The sequence below is a fragment of the Monodon monoceros genome, unplaced genomic scaffold, assembly GCF_005190385.1.
Source record: "Monodon monoceros isolate NGI ecotype Baffin Bay Population unplaced genomic scaffold, NGI_Narwhal_1 Super_Scaffold_13, whole genome shotgun sequence".
Classification (NCBI taxonomy): domain Eukaryota; kingdom Metazoa; phylum Chordata; class Mammalia; order Artiodactyla; family Monodontidae; genus Monodon; species Monodon monoceros.
This window is the reverse complement of record NW_021703769.1, coordinates 78,479,498-78,492,828: the sequence shown is the minus strand read 5'-3', so window position 1 is coordinate 78,492,828 and position 13,331 is coordinate 78,479,498. Positions and strand designations below refer to the sequence as shown.

Genomic DNA, 13,331 nt, shown 5'->3' with positions numbered 1-13,331 from the left:
CCTGCCGATGCAGGGGACACGGGTTCGTGCCCCGGTCTGGGAAGATCCCACATGCCGCGGAGCGGCTGGGCCCGTGAGCCATGGCCGCTGAGCCTGCGCGTCCGGAGCCTGTGCTCCGCAGCGGGAGAGGCCACAACAGTGAGAAGCCCGCGTACCGCAAAAAAAAAAAAAAAAAATCATAGCAGGATGTGTGTGCGCACATTTTAAAGGGTGAGGGGCCAGTAGCTTTCTTCAGGCTCTCAAATATGTCTGGGACTCAAAAATGATCGAGAGCCACTGCTGTGAAACCTCTAAAAGTAATACAGATAACTTTCTAAGAATAATCTCTTGATTTCCGCCCCCCACCCCCCGCCCCACGCAACTGGGTGGGTCAAGCAAATAGTAACTAGCTGTTCATATATATCGCTTTCCTGAACATAACAAGCTCCTTGGAATGAAATGAGATTCACTTGCCGGATTAGAATTAGGTAAAATTTGTTGGAAACTACCACAACGAAAAAATGGTAAGGACCTAGGATGTGTTTATAGGTTAAACTGAGAGTTTAAAAAGCAGAGAAACCACAGGTTTACCAAAATCAGTAAATGTATATCTCAGTTTAAATGACTGATATCAGAAAAACTTAATTTCTCAAATCCAAAGCTTTCCATACAGTAAACTTTTGCTTAGAGTCCCGCTTCTTATGAGGCAGTGCTCTTGTAACTGCTGTGAGCGCAGCTGGGGGTGTTTCCCTCTCACAGATGGAGGACGTGAGCCGCAGGGGGAACAAGCCGGTCGTCCACGGTCCCCCTGCACTAAGAGGCAGAGCCGGTGTCGTGATCCATAGGCTTTATGGTACCAGACACTGGCCTCTGATCCCGGTCTCCACTTCCACTAGCAGTCCTGTTCATTCAAGTCCTCCCGTCCAGGCCTTCAGGTTGTGCCTGGTTCTCGTGCGTACCTTTAAAAGTGGTGGGGGCTTCCCTGGGGGCGCAGTGGTTAAGACTCTGCACTTCCGGGCTTTCCTGGTGGCGCAGTGGTTGAGAGTCCACCTGCCGATTCAGGGGACGTGGGTTCGTGCCCTGGTCCGGGAAGATCCCACATGCCGCGGAGCGGCTGGGCCCGTGAGCCATGGCCGCTGAGCCTGCGCGTCCGGAGCCTGTGCTCCGCAACGGGAGAGGCCACGACAGTGAGAGGCCCGTGTACCGCAAAAAAAGAAAAGTGGTGGCCCCTCTTCACTGGCAGCTGAATGGCTCTCAGAGAAGAGAAATTTTCTTTCTAAGCCTCCGACGAACATTGCAGACCTAACGACGCTGTGCTCTCCAGAGCGCAATAGCCTCTGATCAGCCTGGGGAGCGGGCTGCTTGAACTGCGGGGACAGACTTTAGAGCTGGAAATGGCCTGCTTTTCAGGAAAATAAAGCTGAGGAGCTCTTTCTTCTTCTCTTTCCTGCTGTGACCTTGGGTCAAGTGGCCTGTTTTCTCAGCAGGACCTGGTAACCTCACTCATCGTGAAGGGAGCCAGTGCAGACGGCCCTGTGGTTTGAGGCTGTAAAAGGAAGGTCTCCCCATGAGCTGCTCAACTTCCTGAGCTCGGATTTGGGATTAACCACCTCTGATAAAAGCCGCAGGTGTCCTCCAGGCCTCGGTTCATCCGAAGCCCAGAGGCTTTTTTGAGAGAAACCTTGTGTGTAGCTAGAACGCAAGAGTAATACTGACTCCATCCCCAGTGGAGTCTGGTACCAGTCTGGTTGAGGAAGTGCTTCTACAAAGTGCTCACTTTAAGCCAGGACCCAGCTGATCAGACTGTGGGTCTTGAACCCTTATTTCTGATTTTAACCTGACACATGCTTCTTCCGCCAGATCCCTGGGTCTCGGCAGTGACATCACTCTTGGTTGTGTTCTCTCTCTAGGTCAGCGCTTGTTTGGGGAGACCATCCTAGGGCTCACCCAAGGCTCCGTCTCCGACCTCCTGGCTCGCCCAAAGCCCTGGCACAAGCTCAGTCTGAAGGGGCGGGAGCCCTTTGTCCGGATGCAGCTGTGGCTGAACGACCCCAACAACGTGGAGAAGCTGATGGACATGAAACGGATGGAAAAGAAAGGTAACTCCCTGCCGCCTGCCCCAGCCAATCGCTTTCTCATTTATAAACTCGCTGTTGCTTTTAAAGCCTTCACACCGAGCTGAGGAGGCACACTGATCCATGCCCAAGGGACTGTAAGGCAGGGTGAAGGATCTTTTGACGGTCATCCGCCGATGAGTACCGAAAAGGACTGGGAAGATTTGTGGCTTTTTCTGCCCAGCAGCCTGAGCCCAAAGGCATTTAGCCCTGGGGGGCGCTGTGATCATTCCTCAGTCACCCTGGCGACCGGTGTACCTTTTTCTTCTTCAGGAGAATAAGGCCACTTGGTGGTGGCTCCTTTGTTGTTTTTTGTTTTGTTGGATGCGTGGGGTATTAAAACAGTTCATCGCACGAGTACCACATGGGAGGGCTTCCACAAAGAGGTGGTTAAAAAATGCATTTGTAAATAAGAAGTCTCTGGTTCAGGGAAGTTAGCCGCCTCCTTGGAGGTCACCCAGCCCGGAGAACAGCAGAGCAAATTCCTGCCGGGACAGACCTCTCTCTTGCTGTTAACGTTATAGTCTCTGGGGCTGTAGAGGATACGACCCCCTAGAGAGCTAAGAGCAGCTCTCTTCTCCAGACACATCCCGAGCCCTCTCAAATGCTGAGCAGCGTTCTGCTGCAGGTTACGGCACAGGAGAAACCCTGAGGGATTTCCTTGGTGGCAGGAAGTGACACCTGCTCCGTGTCCTGGTTTGCACTGCACGTGCCACCCCTCGTCAGCGAGTCCTTCCCTTGGAGGGGACAGTCCTGGGTCACCTTTAATGCTGCGAGCTCACCTGGTGGCTGCTGAATCCCTTAGATGTGGAAGAGTGGGCACTAGCTGCTGGTCTGGCCGTAGGAAGCTGTGACCGCCACCCTTCCTCAGCTTCTGCAGGGGACCTCACCAAAGAGTGGGCATCACAACCACCCGCGTGACTGTGCCCGGCCCCACGGCCAGCGCGCCTGAGCCGGGGGCGGGTGGAGCCCAGGCTCGTACCCTCTGAGTTCACCAGGGGCGTGTGCTGCTCACCTCCAGCCGGGCACCACTGTCCTCACCCAACCGGGGAGCGGGCTGGGCTCCGAGGGGGAGGGAGAGTCTCTGCTCTAGAGACTTCTAGTTTCAGAGTGCCTCCTGTTCGCAGACACTGTGCTGAGACTTCACTCAGCCCACATAACTCCATCCGGTAGACGTGTTATTATCCAGGGAAAACGAGGCTCTGGCATCACGAAACTTACCTGACTTCAAGCTGGCCTAAGCAGGAATCCAAACGTGGGCTGTTAGGCTTCACAGCCAGTGCTCTCAGATATGCATGTGTTCTGCTGCCCTGGGCCGAGCGCCTGCCACGCCGGGACCACGTGCCCAGGCAGCGGCTGCCACGCCAGCCGGGGCCCTCCGGGGGGCTCCTGCCCTGCCCGCCCTCAGGCTGCAGACCAAGGCTCTGACACAGGCCGCAGCCGTGGGCAGCTCCAGGCAGCTGCCGGCAGTGCTGCAGGCTCCAGAGGGGTGCCACGTCACACACACACACACACACACACACACACACACACACACACGCACGCACGCAAAACTTTTTGACTTTTTATCATGGGAAATTTCAGACATAAAAGCAGAGAGAATGGTATCGTGAACCCAGTACGTCCATCACAGACTTTCAACAAGAGCCCACCCCAAGCAGCTCTAAAGCTGCGCACACTCTGTCAGAAGGCATCCCTCCCGAAGGCCACCTCCTGTGCACGGGCCCTGGCCGGACCACTCCCTGGTGTGCTTCTCCTGGGCCAGTAGGAAAGGACCTCAGCCTCCACAAATAGATCTCTGGGGGCTTCCTAGGCCTCCACTCCCTCCTGCACAGGCTCTGGGCGCCATCTTGTGTCACAGAAGAGTTACTGTCTCACTGGGGCCCAGGCCCCTCCTCACATCCCAAAGTCCCTGAGCAGCTGCAGGCCCCCTGTCAACTCTCACTGGTAGGGATGCTCTTAACCAGCCCCAGCGGGAGGTCGAGGCATCTGACCCCTCAGACACAACAGCGGGTGACCCAGGGCACAGCACTTCCTGTGATTTCCATAGACGATCGGTCACCCGCCCAACGCGAGGGGGCTGGCTGGACAGACCAGGCTCATTTCTTTGTAGCCTCTTGACTCTTCACCACATTCATTTTAGGGGGAGAAGATCATCTTCTCAATCCTGTCTGAGTTCTAACCATAAAATGGCATGTTAAGTAACTCCCTAGCCTAAGTTGCTGCATCTGTAAAATGGACGTAATGCTTTTTCCGGCTGTAAGGATTAGAATGTACCTAGTATAACAACCAGCACACATAAGCGCTCACTAAATGAGAGTTATTAAAATAATTTGTATCCCTTTAAAATAGATGAAAATAAGCTTTGCCCCCCAGTCTAGCCTAGGTTAAAAATTCTGCAGCAGGCAATGCAGACTGTAGGACTCCCACATATGCTGCGCTTCCTCCTCTTCCGTAAAGCTTTTGCTGCTTCTCCCTTTAGCGCAAATCTTTTATTGTTCTCCTTTCTTTCGTTCTTGTAAATCTCTTTCTCTACCCTAGTCCGCCCTCTGCTTTCTGTTCCCTTCACGAGATAGCCCTGAGCCTACCTGTTCACACAGTTCCAAGCACATGGAGACACACGCACACGCACACGCACACGCACACGCACACGCACACGCACGCAGCCTCAGCTAGCTCGGGGGCTGGGCTCCGCTCCTCGGAGGCTACAGGTGGACCCTGATAGTCTTCTGTGACATTTGAGACCCACATGTCAGTGCTGCTGAAGTGTGTCTCCCTGACTTCCCTCGGCTCCCATGGACACAGCCCCGGGCCCCGCTCCCGTGCCGTGGCGGGGCAGGGCGGAGGCGGGGAGCAGGGCTGGCCACCATCTGGCTGCACAGGGCAGGCAGTGCTTCCCAGAACAGACTTAGGTCGACCTCAGTTCTGTCACTCACTAGCTGTGTGACCTCAGGTGAATCACTGAACCTCTTAGGCTTCAGTTTTTCCGCCTGTGAGTAGGAATGATGCCGGCCTGTCTCCCGTAGGGTAACTGTGAGAACTAGATGACCGATGTCTGCTGCTGACACATGCTGCTCTTATTACTCCGTGCCGCTGGAGTTAAATAACGCTGTTTCTCAACTTTCATCAGTTGTAAGAAGTTTTAAGGAATTTTCAGACCGTATTCCAAATTAGTTCACTAGAATGACCTCTGTGGATTCTTCGTTTGCTCAAGAAGTCCAAATGGTTTTTAAGCTGAAGCGTAGCTGGTGATTAATGACACGTAACAACAGAAAGGAGCAGACGAAGCACACGTAGCACTGGTAGAGCAAATATCTCCCGGGAATCGCCCCCCCTTTCCCTCGCAGCCCACTCAGCACATCCCCCGGTGACAGTCGCCACTGAGTCCCTGAGCCTCATCTCAGCCCGCTGCCCACCACTCCTAACCCTTATTCCACAGTAAAAAGACACGTGAACAGCACACGTCCTCCCCTCGCGCCAGCTGCTCTGCCCTCCAGGCCACTCATTCCCTGACCTCTGAGCTCTGCTCTGGCCGCTCCTCCACTCCTGGGTTAGGAGCCTCCTCCAAGCTCGGTCCAGCAGGTTTTCTCGAAGGCCCTTCTCACCTCCATCTGCCGACCTCCTGCTCGCTGTCTACGTTTTCTCAAGACTGTGGCCCCTGGATCAGCGCCTTCCTCCACGCCCATGTCCTGCCTCATCCAGGGGAATTTTAAGACCCATCTGACCTGTGCAGCACCCAGGCCTCAAGTTCTTTGACCTCCTCAACCCCTGATTCCCCAAATTGCATCCTCGCCCACAACTACTCTACCTCTCGAAGCCTGAGTTCAGGTGCCCCGTCACTGACCACATTCCACTGTCCGTCCACCTTTCCACGTTTCTCCGTTCATCCCACCTGACCCCAGATGGCCTCCAGAGCCTGGATATCCCCCCCCAGGCTTTCCCCCAGCAGCTTGCCCTCTGCTGCCCTTCTCTCCTTCCCCAGAACACAGCCCCCCCCTGCCCTGATCCCCACTTTGGTACTCTCTGGCCATGATACTCTATCACACACCTTTTCATTCCTCATCCCCCTGCAAATCCCAGCCTTGAGTTAGCGCCCTGCCCGTCTTCTTCACCCAACCTCCTTGGCGTCTGGGACCTACACGGGTCGGTGCCGCCTCAGATTTGTATCTCCGGTTTCAGTAGGGTCCTCTGTGCTTCTCCCCACCCCCGCCATCACCCCCTCCATCCCCACCACCATTTCTCACCGACCTGCCTCAAGACTCCATTGCCATCTCTTCAGATCACCTCTCCTCCTGCCTTCCTACTTCATAAAGAAAACCAAGGCCGTCAGCTCTCCCCACCTCAGTCCCTGTAAATGTGTCTGTATGTCCCCCCCTCCTACTCCTGTATTCAGGACCCACCTCATGCACCTCCGGTGGCCGTCTCCTCCCTCACCTGTAGCCCCAGCTCTCTCTGTCTTCTCCCCCATCAGCTTTGGAAACATCAGCTCTCTCTCATCGTTAAAGGGCCACCCTCGACCTGGGACTTCCCTTCTAGAAGCCGTCCTGTCTCTCACTTCTCTTTTACAGTTAGGCTTCTTAGAATAGTAACTCCTGCCCACTACCTCCACTTTCTCACCTCCTGCTCACCGTTAAGTCCACTGCAGTCTGGCTTCTGCTCCCACAGCTCCGCTGTATCTGCTCACCGAGGCTTCCAGTTACCTCCTAATGTCTAAGCACCCAGGACATCCTGGGTGCTTGTTGGACCTTCCTTTCTGCAGCACTGACACAGGGACCCTCACTGCTCACTCATCCTTCCTCACACCGCTGTCTCCTGGTTTGCCTCCCGTCTCTGTATCCTTCACGGCTCCTGCTTCCTGGGGTACCCTCTGCATGTGGGACTTTTCCAGGATTCCATTCTCGGCCTTGCTCTTTTTCATCAAGGTCGCTGACTTAACTACAAGTTCTGTTCTAGTGGTTCCAAGTTCCTCTCTCTAGCCCGGACCATTCTTCTGAGCTTAACACCTGTCTTTCCAACTGCCTACAGAACATCGCGACGTGGGTGACCCAGAGACCCCTCAAACTCCACGTTTCCAAGACGAACCATCGTCTTCTCCCTTTAATCTGCTCCTCCTGTGATACCCAGCCCAGTGACACCAGCACCCACCTCACCTCCCACACCTGAGACCAGGGGGCCGTCCTCAGCGCCGCTCACTCTGGTCCCTCGCCGAGTCAGCCACCGCGTCCTGTCAGTTCCACCCCTCACAGCTCCACCATCCGTCTGCTTTTCTCCGGCCCCATCACCACTGCCTTGGTGCAAATCTTTATTCTTCTTTCCTCCCGACTGGGCTTCTTCCTTCCAGTCTTTCCCACTCCACCCTCTGAGCTGTCGCCAAGGCAGCCTTTCAGAAACAGAGAGCCGATCACATCATTCCCCGCATTAAAATCTTTTCGTCTCTTCCCACTGCTTTCTAGGTAATGTCCAAACTTGTGGCCTACCCTGGCCGCCCATCTCTCCACCTTTAGGTCCGACAACTCCACCACACCCCACACCCCATGTGCACGCGCGTGCGCGCGCACACACACACACACACGCACACACAAAACACAATTTGACCGTGCTGTTTCGTGCCTCTGTGTGTGTCTTGGCACACACTATTCCCGCTTTCTGGAGCAGCCTCCTACCATCTTTACTTCGCTGCCTAGTTTTTCTAGTTAATCCCTTTGTCCTTCAAGATTCAGTTTATAATCACCATGTCTCCCAGGAAGCCCCCCCGGCCCCATCCCCAGGCTGAGCTGAGTACTCTCCCTCAGCGCCCACCTCCGTGGCGCCCCACGCTTGCCTCCCTTATCACACCTTACTGGGGTCACCTATCTGTATACTTCTCTGTGTCCCCACTAAACCGTGGGTCATGCAGGGACAGACGGGGACCTCACGTCACGACAGAGCAGGTCCTCGATGAGTGTGTGTTGGGTTTCAGAATGGTTCTAGCCCAGGTGTTTTGAGATGCTCTCAGAAGAGCAGGGAGCTGCCACAGTCCACACGGCAATGTCTGGGAGTGGAGGGCGGAGGGCGTACCGCGTAGCGGCGGGCCGGGGCCGGGGCGGGTCTCCCCGCTGGGCCTGCCCCTCAGTCTGCCTCCTCTCCCTCCCTCAGCCTACATGAAGCGGCGGCACAGCTCGGTCAGCGACAGCCAGCCCTGCGAGCCCCCCTCCGCTGGCATCGACTACAGCCAGGGCGCCAGCCCCCAGCCCCAGCACCAGCTGAAGAAACCCCGAGTGGTGCTGGCTCCCGAAGAGAAGGAAGCTCTGAAACGAGCATATCAGCAAAAGCCATACCCGTCACCAAAAACCATCGAAGAACTCGCCACCCAGCTCAACTTGAAAACCAGCACTGTCATCAACTGGTTCCACAATTACAGGTACGGCCCTGCTCTCGCCCAGTAAGTCAGCTACAGCTTAGAGAACGCGCGTTCAGCCCTCGGGAAGAGGCCGACGGGCACTGCAGACACTGGCCGATCACCATGCGCAGGGACGACGTGCTGGGGACTGGTAACTTGGTGTTTGGTCAGCTAGTTGGCTTCTTATTCGTATTGGCGTTTTAAACCCCAAAGACGTAGGGTCATACGGTTAGAGACCAGAAAAAAAATCTCTCAGGGCTATCATTTAAAAAGGGAGAGTGTAGTCATTCATGGTTCCACAGTAGTGACCGTGTATTTGGTGATTTTTTTAACGCTTTCTCAGGGTCTTTTACAGTATTGTTTTCCAAATTAGTTTGATTAGTTTTGTAATTGAATCAGTTAGATAGTGTAAGACCCTTTCTTCTGGGAAAGTCATGAGTTAATGAAGATTTATTGAGCATCTACTAGGTCTACAGACACTAAGCTATGTGTTGTAACCAGCACTGTATCACTTGATCCTCACAACTGTGTAAGAGATATAGTTTTTTCCACGTTTTATAGATGAAAACATAAAGCACAGAGGGGTTAAATAACTTACCTGAGGAGGGAAGGGCCCGGTGCTCTCCTCTAGAACAAAGGACTGGGGTAAAATGTTTGGATTAGATAATGGAGATCCACTGACAGGTAATGAATTGTCGATCACCGCTAAAACCAAGACTCCCTACTGCTAGAAACCAAGAATTCTCAGTGGCCTGATGGAAATTCCTGCCTGTTTAATGCCTTGTATGCGGCCATCTCGATCGCTAGTTCCCATCAAAACATCATTTTCTCTAGGGCTCAGCAGAACTGGGGTAGGTGCTCCTGGTTATACCAAGGTGACAAGTACACATGTATAACCAGTGCAGGTGGAGCCCTCACGGTTCCTCACCTGAAGTAAGTGGCAGGCAACATAAGATCACAGACAGTCAGGGGCTAGAGGGAGGAGTTGTGTCTCAAACTGGGGCCTGCCTCATCGGATAGGCTCTGCTGGAGCTTCTGACAGGGCACAATTGTTCCCAGGTTCTGAACAAATTGGAAAATTTTTAACTATTAGATGGGAGCCAAAATAATACCTTTATTGCTGATGAAGGCTACGTTAGCAGATGTAGCTTAGCGTGAGAGCCAAACAGCCTTGCTCCCTGACCCTGAAAACCAGGCCAGTTTATCCATCATGGCACCACTGGCCCCGGCAGGCCTCCCCATGTGTAGGCTGGCTCCCAAGAAGACAAAGTACATGAGCTGAGCACGGCTAGCTTATTCATCCTGAATTTACCAATCAGATGAAAACAGAGGCAGAGTAAGGTCAGCAGTTCCAATAACGGAGAGCTCCCTCTGCACGGAAGGAAACCTCCAAAGTAGTAAACTAAAGTGCAGTGAAGGCTAGTGAATGGAAACGTGGGCAGAAGTTCACCCGAGCCTCTCCTTGCCAGGTGTCCTTTCACTTTCTAGACACAAAGGTGCGTTTGAATGTGTACTTTTGAGTCTTCTGCGAGTTATGTCCATTTTAATGCAAGAGTCATAACCCTGGACAGGGGTGCCGGGAGCTGTAGATTGCTGAGTATCCGGGTAAAGGTGCTACCAGTCGCACAAAACATCTCCAAAGCCATTTCCCCTGGCCCTGCTGGGGCCACCTTTTTTTTTTTTTTCCAGATCCCCCTACAGGCCTCAGTTGAGTGGCAGTCACTGCCTCCTCCTGGCCAGGGCACGCGCTCTCCACGTTTCCCAGCTGGCCTCCTGACCACCACAGTAATGCCAGCTGGTCATTGTGGAGATGCCTCGCTTGAGCATTTAAGCAAATTCAACTATAAAGAGAGAAGGGGGAGATGGGAAGAATAGCAGTAGAACCTCAAAAGCTAGCCATGAGCTCAGGTCCGGACCTAGAGTAGATGGATGCGCAATAAATGCTTTCTGTCAAACATACTCCACGACAAAGCAGGCTGGTAAGTCAAGTGGCATAACCGAGGGCAGAGGTGAGTTTCACCTGCAGAGATCTGGATGGAATATCCTGGAAGAGGTATGATACGGCAGAGTCTTGAAAGAAGAACTCAACTAGAGAAGAATTTTATAAGCCACAAAATAGGCTGGATGAGAAGCGACACCAGGTCATTCAGAACTGGCATAAAGCCCAGAGAATTGCCGTCCCTTGCCTAAGGTCACCCAAAGGAAGAGTGCAGAGCAGAGATTCCAGCTGAGCGAGCACTCTCTCCGTGGCTTTAGCTCTTCCGCTTAAATGCTTAGACTAGACCAGCTTACCTGGTACATCCCTCAGAGCTTCACACAAGGACGAGCACACAGTAGCACTCAGCACACATGCGCTGAACGCGTTTTAATTCCTAAGCGAGAGGGCAGTTTCTTAGGTTCTTTCCACAGGAGTTAAACAGAAGTTGACTTATTTTTTACTGCGCCACTGGAAGCCTTCGTAATGTTCGGGGTCGATTTTTGCCCCCATCAAAAAAATAAAATAAAACTTTACTTCCTCTTATCCTTTCACCCTAAGGAAATTAGAAGTACTCTAGGGTGACCACTTACCCAGGAATTTCAGAGCAACACAGCCCAGGACACCTGGTCTCCTGCAGAAGAACAGGTCCATTAGAAGAAACTCGTCCAAGCCCTAAAAGCCATGGCGTCCTGTCAGCCTTGCATGCCTTGTGTCTGAAAAGCAGATTTGTTTCTGGGACCTGATCTTTCTAGACCAGAAGATAATCCTCCTCAGGGACATGGAGACAAATCTAGGCTAAGAAGGATGACGTCTCGTATCTGCTGAGCATATAACATGTAGCAGGCACCAAGCCAAGAGCTTTGTAGATGTTATCTCATCACTTCCTCTGATCAGCAGTCGAATTCAGTGCTTGCTGCCAGCCCTGTTTTACAGAGAAAGGTTATTATACACGTTAGCCGAGCCAGTGAGGGTGGCAGCCTGGATCCCAGGCCCTGGGCATGAAGTTGTCCCTTTCCTCCCTCAGCCCTTCTGTCTCAGCCTCAGTGCTTACAACGGGGACTTTGTCGTTGAAAAGGCAGCTAGATGGTAAGAACAGAAGAATAGTTCCTTTTTTTTTTTTTCTTCTACTTTTTTTTTTTTTTTGGTCTACTTTGTGTCCTGTAGTATACATCAATATTTAATTGTAACATCTCTGCAAGGAAGACACTCTTCTCCATATTTTTCTGCTAAGGAGACTGAAGCTCATAAAGGTTGAGGAACTTGCCCAAGTTGCCCGGCTAGTGAGTGACAAGCCAGATTTCAAACCCAGGTTTTGCCTGGTTCCAAAGAGCCTGTTCTCCAAGGCGGGCCAGGCTGCCCCTGAGACTCAGTTAGTCCAGGGTGGGCCTGGGGCCGGGATGGGACCGAACCCTCAGCTGCCCGTCCAGCCTCCCACCTCCGTAACCAGGGTGGAATGGGATTGGTGTTCATGCCAACGGGCATTTCTGGCTGCCAAAGGGCTTAAAAGCCAGTAAAGAGCAGGTTCGCCCTCCCAGCAAAGTGCCCAGGAACCTGTTTATGGGAGCTGCCATTTCACGGGTTCCCAAGGTCGCCCAAGGGAAGGAGAAAAGTCGTCCGTTATCCCTGGGAACTTCTGGGGGGCTTCAGGATCTCACCCGGGTGGCTCTGGCTCAGGAATCATCTTAAGGACAAGGGTCAGACCTCACCCTATGCGTGGAGCAAAAAACTATGTAGCAGATAACCATGACCAGAGTTCTGATATACTGGACTCAACTACAGCCGGATTCTCCCTGGCCCCAGCCTCCCTACGTCCAGCACAGGAGCTGGCATATCGTGGGTTCTCAAAAAATGTTACCTTTATTGAGTTATATGCACCGTATAAAATATCTTCGTGTATGCCTAACCCCAGGGCTTTCTGCAGGCCCGGTTTCTGCAGGACACTGGGCTTGGTGCTCTTTTCCCTGAAGATGCTTTTCCACTAACAGCTGGCTCATGATCAGAGGCTCTTTCAGCTCTTTGGAAGAAACACCTAGGGAGACTTCTGATTGAGCCCAGTACTGTGAGCGTGATGGGAAGAGAAATTCCAACACAAGACAAAACAGACTTAACAACAGCCCTTTCATCACATCACAAAGGGCTCCAAAACAGGGAAGGCCAGGGCTTCCCTGGTGGCGCAGCGGTTGAGAGTCCGCCTGCCGATGCAGGGGACGCGGGTTCGTGCCCCGGTCCGGGAGGATCCCGCGTGCCGTGGAGCGGCTGGGCCCGTGAGCCATGGCCGCTGAGCCTGCGCGTCCGGAGCCTGTGCTCCGCAGCCGGAGAGGCTACAACAGTGAGAGGCCCGCGTACCGCAAAAAAAAAAAACAGGGAAGGCCAGGGCCCTTCTGTAGCTGTGTCCTCCAGACCCCACAAAACAGTGAAGCACACTTTCCACCGTAGGCTGAACTCAGCTTGATTAAAACATGCTTGGTGCGTTGGAGCACGTTATTTGGTCTCCTTCCTGCTTGATCAGAAATGACCCTTTCCTGGTTTTCTTTCAGAGGAGGGAGTTAGTTGAAATACATAATTTGTCAGAATCCTGCCTCAGCCTTGACCAGAGGCCCTGCCTGGCCCGTGGCTCAGAGCGGGACACTGAAGATTTTCACTTTGGGCACCGTCTAGTAATTGGTTCTCTGTCACGAAGTCCAGATGAGGAAGCAGTGGTTATCATTCATGCTCTCCTTCCACATATGAATTCAGTCGGCCTTGATCACTGTACACCAAGCACCATGCTAGGCCTGGGGTGTGCTAAGAATGGGACCTCGCCATTCACAGCCTGGTTGGAGGTCGACTGGCATGGAGGTGGAGGAACCGTGCCATTAAATAAGTAACGCTGGCGCTCCAT

The 13,331-nt window shown here is 53.2% G+C and overlaps 1 protein-coding gene across 6 annotated transcripts in view; it reads left to right on the top strand.

Moving 5' to 3' along the window:
- CUX1 (cut like homeobox 1) overlaps nucleotides 1-13,331 on the top strand; it is a 372,981-nt gene that overhangs the window by 332,612 nt on the left and 27,038 nt on the right. For 3 of the 6 annotated variants that reach the window (XM_029219955.1, XM_029219954.1, XM_029219957.1), the window contains exons 22-23: nucleotides 1,890-2,078; nucleotides 8,229-8,493. The exons of the other annotated variants lie outside the window; for them this stretch is intronic. In XM_029219955.1, coding sequence (XP_029075788.1) covers nucleotides 1,890-2,078; nucleotides 8,229-8,493 — 454 coding nt within the window. The remainder of the gene's footprint in view (nucleotides 1-1,889; nucleotides 2,079-8,228; nucleotides 8,494-13,331) is intronic. 6 annotated transcript variants of the gene reach the window in all.